General features: G+C 36.6%; 1 protein-coding gene across 3 annotated transcripts in view; it reads right to left on the bottom strand.

Annotated features, from left to right (window-relative positions):
* The window catches only part of Sb (serine proteinase stubble), an 88,967-nt gene that overhangs the window by 27,624 nt on the left and 43,829 nt on the right, over positions 1-17,514 (bottom strand). For 2 of the 3 annotated variants that reach the window (XM_081980746.1, XM_081980745.1), the window contains one exon: positions 851-937. In XM_081980746.1, coding sequence (XP_081836872.1) covers positions 851-929 — 79 coding nt within the window. In that variant the 5' untranslated portion in view covers positions 930-937. Of the gene's footprint in view, positions 1-850; positions 938-16,758; positions 16,964-17,514 lie in introns of those variants that run through there. The other variant, XM_081980747.1, reaches the window with a different exon arrangement.

The raw sequence follows: 17,514 nt of genomic DNA on the forward strand, positions 1-17,514 counted from the left end.
GTAGTAACACAATGTATAATCTATAGGAAAAATGGTATTACAGAGAAAATGACTAAGAAAAGTAAACCCATAAAATTGACCCAAAAGTTGGGTATATTTGTTTACCATTAAACATCATTAAACATTATTGTTTTTACTTTCAATTATCATTTAAACAGTTTTTTGGATCACCCAAGTAGAACAGAATCAGTTAGGATCATTAACATGTAGGTTAGTTAAAGGGAAAGTACTATCAAGCTTTGTAGGATATTAGGAGTATTATGTAAACTCTATAATCAGATACCAATTCAGCCCTATGCAAATGACAATTGGCAACCACAATCAGTTCAGATAGGTTGAATAGAAAGTGAGTTAGGACTTTTAAAACACAAAAGAAACAATACTATATTATTATTAACCAAGATTCAGACAGAAGCTTTAATTGAGTTTTGGCATGAAGTATGAGTGCAGTGTCGTCAGCATATTGTAGTATGTAGTCATGTTTGCTTATGTAGTTTTTGTGGAAGGTGGAAGGAATGGAAAGGGTGTTGTCTGTACGTATTTCTAGTTGTCTGTTTTCCAGTAAGTTTCTAGTAATGTGGATTAAGTATTTTGGTGTGTTCAGTTTGTGTAGTTTGTATAATAGTCTTGTGTTGTCATAGGCTCTCAAATGCTTTATTGATGTTCATAAAGAGACAGTTTTCAAGCTATTTACTTAAAGTACCTACTATAAAATGTATTATAAGCCAAAACAGTTTAGGACCACCAGAATATCATATCCATTTTCTGTCTTCACATAGAATATTATGTATACTATAGTAATAATGTTGATTAGTGGAAACGAAAATCGATTCAAGCGATTTACACTTACCTTGCCTATTAGGAGAACCGCTTTCAGTCAATGGAAAATACCATACCAAAATGGTGCCCACGACGGCCATCCAAAGCATGCTTATTCCTGTAACAATATAAAAAATGCGTTACCAATCTGACTTATTAAAAAAACACATGAGACCAATGAGGGCACAAATGAGACCGGTGCACTGTTTCAAAACTACTCTCATTCAAAAACTGAAATTGAAACGCTGTTTTTCAAGGTGTTTTTAACAACAGCCAAAAAATAAGTAATCGAAATAACATCTAGAGACGATGCAGCAGTAGCTGGGGGGCATCGGCAAATACATTACGAACATCTGCATGTGTAATGCAGAAAAAAAAAATGCCATGCTAAATAATTTTCAACATAGTTTTATGAAGGGAAGATCAATAGAGACCGCACTTTATGAATTTATTGAACCTACAATGGAGGCTTTGGAGAGGGGCGAGAAGGTCTGTGGACTTTTTCTAGACCTCTCAAAAGCTTTTGATAGCTTGAACCACAGCATTATTCTAGAAAAGCTGAAAAAATACGGAATAGGCGGTGCTGCTTATTCTTGGCTAGAATCATATTTGATGCATAGAACGCAAAGTGTTAAGTTGTATGCTCACCAAGAGCAAGTCAAATCTAGCAAATTATGTATCACTCGCGGAGTACCGCAGAGTAGCATTCTAGGTGCACTTTTATTCATAATATTTCTTAACGATCTTCCATTAAATGTTGTGTTCCAGAACGGTCGCCTGGTCAATTATGCTGATGATACCAATTTGGTAATGCACGCAAAAACATTTGTTTCTCTTGAAGAACTTTGTATATACCATTTCGAGCACATAGAGAGGTGGTTTAGTCAGAACCATCTTACTGTAAATATGGATAAAACCCAGTGTATCATTTTCAAAACGAGTAATAATTTGGTGGAACTTCCAGAAAGCATAACTCTCAAGACTAACACTGTACCTATAAGTAATAATACCAAACTATTGGGGCTGCAGGTAGATGCTGGCCTGACGTACAGTTATCATGAGGCTATCATCGGCATGCTATGCTTTGAGAATTTTAGCTAAACACTGTAGCTTAGACACATTAAGAATTGCTTATTATGGAACAGTGTATTCATTGCTTAAATTCAATATCATATTCTGGGGAAACAGCACTAACATAAGCTTGCTGTTCACTAACCAAAAAGTCGCACTAAGAATAATCACCAAGTCGCCACCGTTAACTACTTGTCGAAATGCATTTAGAAATAATGATCTTCTAACTTTGCCAGCAATATCTATTTTTGAACACATATTGTTTTTGAAACGAAATCCAAATTTATTTGAACGTTTCTTAGTCAATCACTCACACAACACAAGAGGCAGTCAGAATCAGTACAACCTTCCCCAACACAAGTTAACTTTAACTGAAAAACAGTGTACATATTTTTCGATAAAATGCTTTAATACTTTACCTAGAAAGCTTCGAGAAACACAAGGTTTGGGTAAGTTGAAAAAGGATTTGTTTAATCTTCTCGTTTTCATCGAACCTTACAATTTTGAGGAGTTCTTTCAAAAAGTGCAACGTTCTTAGCAATAAGTTAAATATGTATACATCTATCCACTGATACTAGATACTTTTTTCTTCTTTGACGTGTTTAAACATAATTACCCTGTAATTATTTGTTTTAAATAAAAGTTGTTATCTATCTATCTATCTATCTATCTATCTATGTGCAAGGTGTATTCCGCAACCGAGTATTGTGCCCCGGTATGGATAAACAGCGCACATATCAAGAAAGTGGACACTCAGCTTAATATAGAAATGAGAACAATTAGTGGCTGCATTAGAACTACTCCATCTTGTTGGCTCCCAACACTCCACCACCCAACCTCCACCTACCCTAAGGAGACACCCTGATGAAAGAATATAAAAAAATATCCATGATAGGATATCCCGGATCTAGCACCAAATCAATTTCGGTTTAGGAAACAGCCAATAACTTCAACTTCAACTCAAATGGGCTTTGGACTGAAAAGGCCCCACCCGATGTACGAAATCTCATGGACCTACTCTACCCTACTACTACCCGTATCAAAACAGGACATGGTCTGTGTGTCCAGTACCTCCAAAAATGAGGATCCAAAATCTCCAACCAAACAATTGGCCACATAGTGAAAGAGAGTGTGAACTGAGGGCATATCAAGGGGATTTGAGGGACTCAACTCAACTTTCTAATATTATAGGTAATGGCATGGATGGTTTAGTCACATTCTTAACGTGAATTTAAGTTATTAAGTCATGTTGGCACTCCTTTCACAATAAAAACATACTCTTGAAGCCAATAATGTAACCAAAGTTGCTTTCTGTAAATAAAAGTCTTAGTGCTTTTATGAGTATTATCAAATAGATTAATTTAGGTTAAACAGAGAACAACAGGTTCCTCATCATTGTACTTAATTAAACTTCATACGAGATAAATCTCAGTTGTCTTATTTTAGAAGAATCTCAACATAACCGTTTTCTCTCCGTGTAATTTTGTTTTGCGTACCACACTTAGTAAAAATGATATTTCGTGTGAATCATACTTAACAGGCGACTTAATTAAGATAATACGAAAAACAGCACTTTAAACACCTCTTTGGTTTTGCTAAAACCGTTTTAATTGGCCATTATGTTTGTTGGTCTCAAAACTGAATCCTTTCTTGCTCGTTATGATGACGCAATGGAAATTATACGGTTGCAGTTACACGAACACCCGACAAGTAACTGCTTTCTTGGCACTTTTGCTGCAATAAGTACTGCAAGCCACATACCCATATGTTCCTAAGCAGCTAGTGTTAATCTCTGTAAATACTAGAATAGACACACATTTGGTTTTATTCGCAGTAAAAGTTTATGCTCTTTATGTGGGATATTAAGTTTCATTTAAAGAAAAACAAAATACGGTGAATAGGGAGACATTTTTGAAAATGCATGCAAATACGATACTGACTGTACCGAATTTTTTAGTATTGGATATGGATGTTATTAGATAGGAAATTTAATGAGGATTCCAGTAATGTGAATTTTCTCACTACAAGTGGGTTTGACAGGCGATTTTGTGCCTGACTGTCCTTTCAAACTGTATTTCTGGCAGTTTAAATTTTGACAGCGCTTTTCTCTTTTACTGTACACATTTATTTATTTTTTTTAAGTTATTGGATAAGAAATTTAATGAGGATTCCAAAAATGTACATTAAACTGTCATTTTCTCACTACAAGTGGGTTTTACAGGCGATTTTGTCCCTGACTGTTTTTTTCAAACTGTGTTTGTGGCAGTTCAAGATTTGACAGCGCTTTTCTCTCTTACTGTACACATTTATTTATTTTTTTTAAGTTATTGGATAAGAAACTTAATGAGGCTTTCAAAATGTGCATAAAACAGTCATTTTCTCACTACAACTGTGTTTTACAGGTGATTTTGTCCCTGTTTTTTCAAACTGTGTTTATGGCAGTTCAAATTTTGACAGCGCTTTTCTCTCTGACTGTACCGAACTTTTTAGTGGTTTTTTAGGTTATTGTATAAGAACTTTAATGAGGATTCCAAAAATGTGCTTAAAACTGTCATTTTCTCACTACAAGTGTGTTTTATAAGCAATTTTGTCCCTGACTGTCCTTTCAAACTGTGTTTCTGGCAGTTTAAATTTGACACCATTTTTCTCCCTGACCGTACCGAACTTTTTAGTGTTTTTTTAGGTTATTGGATAGGAAATTTAATGAGGATTCCAAAAATGTGCTTAAAACTGTCATTTTCTCACTACAAGTGTGTTTTACAAGCAATTTTGTCCCTGACTGTCCTTTCAAACTGTGTTTCTGGCAGTTTAAGTTTGACACCATTTTTCTCCCTGACCGTACCGAACTTTTTAGTATTTTTTTAGGTTATTGGATAGGAAATTGAATAAGGATTCCAAAAACTTGCTTAAAACTATCATTTTCTCACTCCAAGCGTGTTTTACAGAAAATTTTGTCACGGACTGTCCTTTCAAACTGTGTTTCTGGCAGTTTAAATTTGACAACATTTTTTTCCCTGACCGTACCGAACTTTTTAGTGTTTTTTTAGGTTATTGAATAGGAAATTTAATGAGGATTCCAACAATGTACTTAAAACTGTCATTTTCGCACTACAAGTGGGTTTGACAGGCGATTTTATCGCAGACTGTCCCTTGTTTAGCTGGTAATCAATGACGTCACTCTTTTTTCCTCTGTTTTAGACTGTACTCGGACATTTCAACTGTCATTTTACTAGTAAGCGTCACCGCAATTTGTCTTGGTTTCGACTGTACCTGGATTAGTGCGCACTCGATTTTGAATTTGGCATTTTTCGAGGACGTAAGTAAATGATGATATCATCACTATTTGTCGTGGTTTCAACTTTAGCTGTAAAAAAGTGTGTGAATGTTCTTGACACTTTGACAGGTGACAAGTGACAGTTTTGATGTGTACACCACACTTTACACCTATCTTTTTATGAGATGTTCAAGTGAAAAAAAAATTAGTGCGAAAAAGTAACTTTACCGCTAAAGTGTGGTAAAGCTACTTTTCCGCACTTACTTTATTTAAAAAAAAAAAAATTAACTGTATATATGATTTCTCAATTAAGAATACACTTTTAATCATCTTTGCAAACAGAAGCTTTTATTTTAGTCATTTTACTATACATTTAATAAAAATTAATCCTCGTAGGAAAAATGTTTTACCTAACACATGTGGAAATAGTCTCTCGACTGCAAGTACCACTTTCCCCACTTGTTAGGTAAATAACTATTACCCATATTTATTGTGTGACATCTGGTGACATTTGTACTGAACTCACTCCATAAGAAAATTAGAGAAGTTACAGAAAAGTTAAAGGTAAAACTTGTAAATGACGCAGAAGAGCTCATGGTGGGTAGTGAAGACATCAGAGAAACATGGAAGAAGTACATAGAACAGCTGTTTTTTGATGAGGGAGAAGACCTACCTCCCATTCAGGCTGAGACCGGATCTGATTACTCTAAGGGAATGAAAGGCTCCAGGGTTGGATAAAGTACATTAGGAAATCCTTAGGCTTCTTGACGATCATCCATGACTGGCATTTTTAATAACATCTACAATACTGGAAATATTCCAAGAGAAGGGTTTATCTCTGAAATTATGATGTTATCAAAGAAGTAGGGGTCCAAAGCGTGTGGTGGCTACAAAACAATAATTAATCTTATGAGTCACACGCAAAAGCTGTTCCTCAAAGAAACTATAGGATTTGCGAGTAAAAGATTGTCACATACACAATTTGGATTTATGAAGGACATGAGATGATAGATGTTTTGATAAATACGAGGAGGGATGCTAAATATCTAAGGATCATCCGAAAACATTATGGGAAACCTTTCTTCATCTCTAAAGAAGATAAGAGAATCTTCTCGGAATCTTTAAGAAGGCCATTGAGAATACCGACATAGGAATTTTACTGTATGGAGAACAAATGAACAACATTTAATGAAGTAATGAACACACACTTACGTGAAGTAATGAACAACATTAAAGACAGCAGCAGTAAATATGGTTTAGTAAAACCAACTTCATGGTAATCAGTAGAGCATCTGGAGGAAGATACGGCTGAACGATCAACAACACACTAATAGACAAGGTAGCACAGTTTGAGAACCGTTATTAATGATAACTTAGACCACTCAGAGGAGATCACGTGCAGAATAGAGAATGCAAGGGCCGCCTTTGACCAAATGGCTAAACTATTTAAAAGTCACAAGCAGTTTGGGCACATACTAAGACATGAAAAATACCGCCTTCTACAGTTGGTTGCCCAGGGCAAGGTGGATAGCAAGAGAGGACCAGGGAGGAGACGACATTCTTGGTAGCACAACCTACGCCAGTGGTTTGGATTGTCATTTAGAAGCGCAGTAAACAAGATAAGAATAGCCAACGTCCGCAATGGATAAGGCAATGAGAGAAAAAGAAGATGAATGGAGTCATGGACATTGACCGAGGCAACACAAAGAAAACTTAAAGCCTTCGAAATGTGACTTTACAGAAGGTTCTTGCGAATATCATGGAGAGAATGAAGAAGGATTTGGAAGAAATGAACACCATCAAGAGATTGAGTACCTCGGACATATTCTGAGGAACGAAAGCAAATATCACCTTTTAAAGTCTGTTCTCCAAGGGAAAGTTTATGGCAGAAGACTACCAAGAAGAGGGAGAATATCACGACTTAAGAACAAGGTTCTCAAAAACTACTACCAAACTATTTAAAGCAGCCGTGAACAAAGACATAATATCCAGGATGGTGGTGAATGTTCGGAACGAATAAGGAAAGTATGTGTGGTAATAAGGAAAATTATGTGTGGATCAGTAATGGATGATTTTCTGAAAAATGTTATTTTGCAGATTATCTGTTTTGTTGGTTCCAATTGGGGAGAACACCCGTTCATTGTACTGGAGAAGTGGCACGAGCTTCTCAACAGATTTGATGAGTTTGGGAGCATGGTATTGGCCTGCACGACCACCTGAGATTACACCATTGGATTTTTGGATTTTTATAAAGCTTAACAATTTGGTAGCCTTAAATTACACCATTTCACACATGTGACTTTATTAACGACTTGTTTAGAAAAACTGGGCCAACTTAATGTTACGGTAATTATGTTTAATTTACGATTTTTGGAAAAAAGTCGTTAATCATGCACATATTATCAGCTCTCTCTTCGAATAAAAACCAGATAAGCTGGTCATTGAAACGAATATTTTCCTTGCAGCATGACTCGTTAAATGGTAATAAATCTTCGGTTGTGCGGTGTGCGTTTATGAAATCGCATTGTTTTTGGATTACTGGGTCATTTACAAGTATAACCGATTTACTTACGTGTCTACGATATTGTTAATTTAATTTGTAATATTTACAGTTTATTCCCGTGGTAATTGCTTTAATTAAATGCTTGTTAAGTGTTAAGTTTTGATTAGCGGTTATCATTAGTCAAGTATGTCGGGATAGAAGTAATATATTTACCAGAAAATATAGGAACAACTGAATATTTCTCTGATTTAACTTTTTTAATGAATGAATTTTTACCGCCATAGTCGGAGTGGGTGACCTAAATGTCTTGGATTTCTATTTATAAATCCAAAATAGGAATTTCTTAATTGGTTATTTAAAGAAAACAAGCACAAGAGTAAAAGTACCTACGTAAAACGAATAATACAGAATATGTGGTCCTTTTACTAAAAATAGCTCTAAACACAATTATGCAAACTGATCAAATACTAAAATGCTATATTGACTACTAAAAGTTGGAACATATTTATTCAAAATCCATTGCCAATTTTTTGAAAAATCGCTTAGACAACTAATTTTTTACTAACATTTCTGATTTGAAACTTCGTTTACGAGATAATACAGTTATTACCTTTAAAGACCCCAAACCAACTCAACCCAACTCCAAATTGTCTTAAAAAAGGAGAAAATTGACTTAAAAACTTTCTTTGTAGCAAGTTTTCATAGTTTCCAGATAAATTGTCTTGAAAATTGATTTAGAAACCAGTAAATTGACTTTGAAACGGTGAAATTGACTTGAGAGGTTCAAAATATGTCTTTGTAACCACTTTTCATAGTTTTCAGACAAATTGAAAGATCTTTGAAAAAAATCTTGAATTGAAAGAGAATTGAAGTCTCGAAAATTGACTTGATAGACTTAAAAACTGTCTTTGTAGTCAGTCGTCATAGTTTTCAGGTAAATAGCGAGAATTTAGTATTGAAAATTGAGTTGTAGACATAAAAAAGTATTCTTTCTAGGATTTTTGACAAAAATTCACACATTTAAACCTTGAAAATTGACTTGTACAACAACTGTCCCAATGAAAAGTGACATCAGAAACCTAAAATTTGCATTTGAAGTAAGTTTTCATAATTTGAAGACAAATTTTAATATTTTAGTCTTGAAAATAGTTATAAATACAAGATATTGATATTAGGTTCATGAAAAGTGACTTGAAGACTAACTTTTCAAGTTTTTTACTTTGCCATTCATTTTCTTAGATCTCTGGACTATTTTAGTGCTTTAAAACTGCTTTCATCTTGAAAAATCGAGTTTCAAGACTATCTTCACCAAGTTTTTGACATAGCAGACTTAAAAAATGTCATTTTAAGTTTTGACACTATTGAATTCACTTTTAGACATTTCAGTGCTATAAGTTCGAATACTTCTTAAAAATCTAGAATTACTGCTAATTTTTAGTGCTTTAAGACTATTTTCGGTCTGAAAAATTGGGTTTCAAGACTATGTTTTCAAATTTTTTGACTTAAAAGGCCTGAAAACCAGCTTGTACACTGTCCATAATCTTGAAAATATCATTTCAAGCTTCTTCATTATTAAATTGATTTTTACACTCATCGGTACAAAAAATTAGAGCAACGACTTTAAGACTATTTATAATAGCAAAAGTCAAATTTCAGACACTTCAGTAATGAAAGTAAAAGATTTTGTCACTAAATTCTACAATATTAATTAGTCTTAAAAACTAATTTTCGAAAATGAATTAGTCCAAAAATTTAATTTACACTAATTGAAATCAAGACTTGTTTCAGTCCAGAAAATTGAATTGTACACCAACTAATAAGTCCTTAGTTTTATGCGCAACAATCATTGTCTCGATTTCCGGACTGTTTTTAGTGCTTGAAGTCCAGTTTCAGACAATCGACAATGGATTGCAGTGTGAAAAAACGAATTTTAAGATTATTCCTAGTAGTAAATAACAAATTTTAGACTAATCAAGACAAATTTGGACTTGAATATTCAGTTTTACACTACCAATAGTCTAAAAAATTGAACGCCAATAACCATTAGTCCAAAAATCTTGTTTTTCGATTATTTTCAGTGTCAAAATCTAACTTAGCATACCAGATGACCAGATTTGAATCCTTTTACACCATTTTAAAGTAAAAGTTACAATAAACCAGGTAGACAGTGGTTAAGTCCTGTTTCACTTTTTTGCGTTTTTATTTCAGAACACTCTGTATAAAAATGCAATTTATTCTTTGTGCTAACCGTACCAAAGATTTAAATACAGGGTGTTAATTACAAAAAGTTGTGTCTTTTATTGTAAGTAAAAGTACCAGTGGATCAAGCTTCCTCTTGCTTAAGACACTCTGTATAATTTTTCAAATTGAATTAAAACTAAACCACCCTGTATTTTTGGATACATTAAACGTATTCAAAATACGTATAGATTTACGGAGTGTTCCAAATAAAAAAAAAAACTATTGTTTATATTTAATGCTTTTGTGAAAAAACTACCATCTAGTTATTGTCTTGTGGAACATCAACTCGATGGTGGTTCTGGATTATCTAGGAAAGCTCAATGATCTAGGAAGGAACAACAAGTGTCCCTCCTCTGGGTTCCGGGACACGTCGGAGTAGAGGGTAACGAACAAGCAGATACTCTGGCACGAAAAGGAGCATCAGGGCCACCGATCGGGCCAGAACATTCTGGGGCATTGGAAAAACATATGTCCAGGAAGTACTTAATGAAGCTCAAGAAGAACTGAGAGCAACGCACTGGCAAAGACTTCCAGGACTGAGGCAGGCCAAAGATTTCCTCGGCAATTTTAACCGAGCAACAACCTCAGCAAAATTAGTCTCTAGGCATTAACGGGTCATTGTCGACTCAGAGAACACCTAAGGAAGCTAGGCCTAGATGAGGACAGTACCTGCAGGTTTTGCGAAGAAGAACCAGAAACATACCACCATATCTTGCTGGAGTGTTATGCTGTACGCCACAGAAGATTAAACACACTGAGATTGCCGCCAGCTGGCTGTGAACCTCAAACAGACCCACTCAAGAACCTGAAATTCCTAAAGGAACTAAATCTTGAAAGAGCAGAAGAAGGTGGGGTAGAATAAATCTAATCAGGTCGCAGTACATCTATCACCAAAGCCCCTATCTGATCTGATAGGTGTCAAATGTACTGAAACTGTTTCAAAAAAGAACATCAAAATTAAGTCAGTAAAGTTACACCAGAAGTCGTAAATCTCGTGTTTTTTAACAAAATTGAACGTAAAATTTGAATTGTTCCCTTGGTCTCTTTCACGCTCAGTCCAATTCTCAACATGGACAGAAAAATTTGTTTGGCACTCTTTTCCTCCTCCTACAGCCACTCAACTTGATCTAGTTACTTTTAATAACAAAAACAACACAAAAAATACAAATTTTTATCTTCTCCAAGACTAAGCGTCCTAATTAGTGAACCATAACAGAACAAACTTAATTTCCCTTTTTTCTTAATGTTGTTTTGGTGACTGGTATGATGTAGATGTTCACCTTGACCTCAAATTAGACAAGTTATATTAATTTGATATTTTCTGAAACATTTAACATATTCCTTCAGACAGGTATAATTTACTGTTAATGGGGAATTATAAATCAATCGTCTGGAAGTACTCATAAATTGCAATTTCAATCTGAAGTCAATAAAAAAAATGTTTTATAACTAACGAGATTAAATTAGTTTGATTTGCAGCGAATAAAATAAAATGCTTCTTTCTCGCTATCGAAGGCTGCTAAAAATGTTCAAAAAGGAAACGTTTTGCTAAAGTTAATCTAACTTTCCAGTATAAAAGTTCTATTATGTGATTTAAATTCCTTTCTTATAATTGTGCCCATAAAGAGAACACCTTTCAATTTCCTCACGACAACTTTATAGTGGAAGAACACCTATTAATAGACTAATCAATATCGAAACTAATATCAATTATCGGTTTTGTTATTAACGAGTATCCGATCTATGTAGGGAGTCTACAAGCATACATGCGTATGCGGTGTTCATGCATTAGATTGTTAATGTTGCAGCGTTTTTTGTCCTAAAAGAAACTTTTTCTAATGGTATTAACTGAATATTGAGACATTTAATTAGTATGTCCTGCAAACGTTCGACAAACTACCAAAACAACTTTCTCCGGTCTTATCGCAGTATAATGCTTTTAGCAGACTTACAGAAAATTGATCACAATAATCTAAACACTTAACACTATTTTAAGCTTCTTCTTCTTTCAGCAGCCCTTTTGCATCCACTCCTGGACATAGGCCTCCCCTAGCTGCTTCCATTCGGATTGGTTCATTGCCATCTGGTGCCATTTTCTTCCCGCTATTTCCTTTATATCGTCTGTGGACGACCAGCACTTCCTCTATGTTGTCACTGTACTGTGTTGTCTTGTCGTGCCACATGCCCCATCCAACGCCATTTCTAACGTGCGATGTGCTCTATAACATTTGTTCTTTTCCTAATTTCCTCGTTCTGTATATGATCCCTTAGGCTTACCCACAACAAGCTTCTTTCTATTGCTCGTTGTGTTGTTCCTAGTCTATTAGCGCTTTTAACTGTGAGAGTCCTTGTTTCCATACCATAAGTCAAGACTGGTAAAACACATGTGTTGAAAACCTCCTTTTTTAGGTTGATAGGAAGTGTTGGATTTCTTAATGTTGTTCCCAATTTTCCTACAGCAGCCCATGTTAGTCGTTTGATTTTCTTTACGCAATGTTATGGTGTGTCCTAAATATATGTATTCGTTGACTTTCTCTATTTGCTGTCCTTCTAAGTGTACGTCGCCAGGATATGGAGTCAACAGTTTGGTTTTATCGATGTTCATGTTTAAACCAATTCTTCCCGACTCTCTCTTTAAGCTTGCCAACATTTCGATAAGCTCTTCCTTCGTACTGCTGATTAAAGCTATGTCGTCGGCAAAGCGTCAGTCAGATATCTACCATCCACGCGCAGGTTCTTTTTGTCCCAATCTAGTCTTCTGGATACGTCCTCCAATGCAAGAGTAAATAACTTAGGGGATATTGTGTATCCTTGTCGGACGCCTCTGTAAATTGGTATTCGATTGGTTGTTACATCTTCTTGCACTGAGTCTATTCGAGCATTATTCAGCCCAAAGCTCAACAGAATCAAAAGCCTTGTTAAAATCTACAAAAGCGAGATGGAGCGGCGTATTCACTTTTCTATAAGAGTCTCTACGGTGCTATGTCTCTTGCCAAAACCAGCCTGATCACTCGACTGATATTCATCTAGTTTGCGCGTAAGCCTTTTGTAAGGATCTTGATAAGAAGCTTATAAGGATGGAGCTATAAGCTTATTGGGCAAAAGTTGCTGAGATTTAACTTGTCTCTGTGCTTCTGAGCAGCATCAGAAATCCCGTGTTCTCACTGAGCAAAAACGGTAAATTTCACAAACATTACGTGACTAAGTTAACTCAAAACGGAACGTTTTTAGTTTACTTGGCAACCGGGAAATACAACTGGTTGATGTTGAACCGGGTTCATTCGGATGATATTCGCATTATTGGGCACAATTTGTGCGTCCACGTGGTTGGAATAGGCACTGGAAGAGTACAGGGAGGAAAAACTGATACAGTTACTCGTTATAGTCTCACTACTTCTCTTGTTTGTTTGTTATCACTGTCTCTCCCAAGTCTGTGTGAGTTTTATGATCCCTCTCTCAGTTTTCCTTGATTTGGTGGATAGGCACAGTTTGGGCGTAGAAGGGAAAATTGATGGAATTACTGGTTAATCTCACTCTTTCTCATCAGTTATCTTTGTCTCTCTTGGTTGTATGTGATCACTTGTCCATTTTTTCCCACTCCTCCTTTTTTATCCTTTGCGCAGGCTCTAGCGTCTTCCCTTCTCCTCATTGCTCCACTTTGTAATCTGGTAAATCTGTCATGTCAATTTCCTTTCGATCACCACAAAAAGTCTGTGGTGTCAACTGTTAAAATGCCACAATTTGACAATTTGCCATGACTGCTATTTTTACGCTTCGTGCACTTTGACAGCTCGTAACTCAGTCATTGTGACAGTTATGTCAGTCTAGGTTTAACCAAATTGTAGCCTTTTAAATTAACACTTGACTACCATACAGATTCGATTTAGTCAACTGTCAAAATAACGTCACAATTTGACAATAAAGGTGACGTTTGCACTAATATGCTGTGCTATTCAGGCCAATCATCCTTATTTGTCGGTCGGACGATCTAGAAGACCGCCAAATGCAATTCTGTGAAACCTTAATGGAGATGTGTCTTAATTTTCCTGTCCAAGTTAAAAATATTATAACTTTCACATTAACGGGGCAAGTTAATAGACAAAACTGTCGGTAATGGGCAAAAGAGAATCCCAGATGGATGAGAGAACAACACATGCAATAACCTGGAAAAATAATGTTTGGGCAGGAATTGTGAGGAATCAGATTATCAGAGGGCCTTACTTTTGTGCAGAGATATTGAAGATTGAAGAGGAGTTAAGCAAGGAGTCACCCAAACTTTTCATTACCGTCCTCGAATACGCGTCCAAACAGCTGGAATGGGAATAAGGAATGAGGCATAAACATCGACGGTAAGAGATTAAACAACTTGCGTTTTGCCGACGACATCGTGCTGATCGCTGACGATATACAAGAAGCCCAAGAAATGCTAACAGAACTAGCAAATGCCACCACAAAAGTAGGACTACAAATAAACGCACCAAAGATAATGACCAACCTAGTTCTCGGAGAAACTCTAACATTGGGAAGTCACAACATCGACGAACTAAGAGAATATAGATATCTAGGCCATGACAGAAAAATACACAGATTACACCTTACAATTATTAAAATAAAAACAAAACAAAAAGGCAGTTACCCTGTATAAGAGAGGAGAAAGAGGATCAAAAACACAAACAGTGCTGCTTGGTCAATTTATGGCAGAACAAGACGCCTTAAGAACTGGAGTAGAATTCGTCCAGAGAATAGTACGCCCCGTCAAGCAAAAACCTCTCAGCCTCACGCCTAAATCCATGCGCAGAAGGCTGGCCACTCACGTGGAGAGGAAAGTTATTGAAAAGTCTCTTGCCACCGTAAATAAGCGACGACTTAATCTTCTCCGTGTGAGAAATGGGAAGCCTCAAAACGAATCTACTGCGAGTCACTGAGCCGGAGCCCTCAGACAACTGACCCCCAAACTTGCCACGGACGAGACAAATCGTCTCTAAGATGAAAATGCAGCACAAGGTGAGGATACCATGTTCAATGAAGAGGGGTATACATGAGGCCCTGTATCCAACACGACACAAGCACCTCAATGCTCGCTTCTGCAGGAGAAACACAGAATTGAAGCGGCTTCAAGAACAAACTCCCCAGAAAGCTATGCCGTAGTGGAGATGGCAGTCAATCAGTGCATAGTATGCACTCCTAGCTACAAGGTAATCTAGATTGCCAGAGATTACCCTCAATGCATGGCAACCCGACGCCAGTCTAGAGCACAGACCATCCACATGCTCAGCGAATCGAAGCCAGTCGTCAATAATAAGACCAAGAAACTTGTTCATTCCAGGGGCACACAATGGCTCACCCTCAACAAAAATCTCCTGCAATGAGCATCCAAAATGTAGGATCTTGGTCTTACTGATATTTAATGACAGTAAGTTGGAATTGCACCAATGTTTGATTATGGAGAGGTCCCCATCAATAGCGGCGAGTCAATAAATCGGCGCTCTTGCCGCTCCAAAGAATGGTCGCGTCATCAGCGAAAACAGTGAATTGTCCGTTAATAGGGAGTGAACCAATATCATTGATGTATATCAAGAACAGCAAAGGTCCAAGAACAGAGCCCTGAGGGACACCCGAAGTCAACATTAACTCTCCAGAACCATGGCTCCCGATGAAGACCTCCTGGCTCCGGCCGGACAAGAAAGAGCGAAACCACAACAAAGAAGCGGCTCGGAAGCCATAAGCTTCAAGCTTCCAAAGCAAGATCTGATGGTCTACGCAGTCGAACGCCTTCGACAAGTCGCAAAATACCTCGGCCAAAATATCGCCGGAGTTCATGCGACCATACAGATCCTGAAGAAAAGAAAAAACAGCATCATCGCTGGCCGGAAGCCAAACTGAGATGGGCTGAGAAGCTCATGAAACGACATCATCCGCCTCTGGACCGGCTTCTCCAGCACCTTAGACAGTGCCGGAAGCAAGGCAATCGGTTGATAGTTAGCCGGGCAGGAGCGGTCACCGGACTTGTAAAGAGGAATACAAGTTAGACAGTATCTTAAGGGGTATCTTAACAAAGTAACATTTCCCAACAGATGGATTGGAAGGCGTGGATCAATTGAATGGTCTCCAAGATCTCCTGATAGTAATCCTTTGGACTTTTTTTGTGGGGTCATTTCAAAAATGTTGTTTATGAAACTAAACCTGAATCAATTGACGACTTAACATTATAGTCAAGAAACCATAAATAGGATCCAGCGTGAATTTATCGATAGTTTGGGATGCTGCCAGGCATAAGAATGGTTCCAGTTTGAACATTTAATTAACTAAATAAGTGTTGGGTTAGTGGAATAACACAAAGTCGTCTCTGTTTCGAGCTCATCTTCAGGGGCTAGAAGAGCAACTGTTAAGAGGTGTTACATTAATAATTACAGAAGCGCACTAATTACATGTTAAGTGGACTTATCAGCTATCTGTCATTCCATACATATAGATATGCTACATGAAAATATCCAGAACTTTACGTAAAATCCTTAATTGCAACAAAAAATGGGTGTTCTCATTTCAAAATGTCAACTCGAAGGTCATATCTCAAATTTGGGATACCCTGTATATCTATTTTTTTTTCTCAAAAAATCCGAGCTTTTTTGTGAAAAATAATTCCCTGAATTTTAAACGAATTTAGTCCATATTTTATGGACACACTGTATAATGAATCATTAGGGTGGCAACAACTTCCTATGAACGAATAACTTCAGGAATTTGTGGATTGGAAATAATTCGTATACCAGAAAAGCTGTTTGTTGAAAATCTAAATTTATGATCTAACATAGTAGAGTTTAAAAAAAAAGGACAATTGAATAGTGCTTACCATTAATAACCTCAAACAAGTGCAACCTAAAATCACTCTGTTTAGCACTCTAAACTTAAGGTAATCCAAGAAGATTCTCACCCAAACGCACTCATCATCAATCAAAATTCTATTTTATACTGTAACAATCAATCTGAAACCCGACAAAAACACTAATTCCGTTAACAACAACAAACGAACGGTCATGTTAATGTAACAAATTAAAGAACCATTGTACACGATACCAGCAGTTTAAATGGCGAGACACCACTGTCGTCTTTTCTACCGAAGAAAGATGGCAAGCGACCGGCTTGGTGCTTACACCATTGTGATAGGGGATAAAATTAAGTAGGTCCTGTTGCGTAGATGCGAAGAGCACCAGGAAATAGCGGCCGAGGCGGTTCTTTGCCAAGCCAGGATGTGATTTAATGGTACTTCTTGTCGTGGCACCCGGAGAAAAGGCAATCGGAGGATGCTTTATTACTCCGATTGAGTGCGCACTACAGGTTATCGGGTGATCAAGTGTTTTGATGACATTCGTGTAAAAGATGGAAAAGCGAGCGAACTGAAGTGGCAAAGCCACGGTTTGGGATTTTTACGTACCTACTTGGTGATTCGTAAATAATTATATTGTAATTGGATATGTAATTAAAGTATCTTGAGTTGTTTCTTCCCATCGCTCTTAAAAAAATACTACTTACAACCTAAAATAATAGAAAAATATTATTTGCACACCTTTTAAAGTAAACTGAAAAAAGAATGGAACAGCAAAATGTT

This window comes from Ips typographus, linkage group LG5 (genome assembly GCF_016097725.1).
Source record: "Ips typographus isolate SLU linkage group LG5, UJ_Ityp_2.0, whole genome shotgun sequence".
Lineage (NCBI taxonomy): Eukaryota > Metazoa > Arthropoda > Insecta > Coleoptera > Curculionidae > Ips > Ips typographus.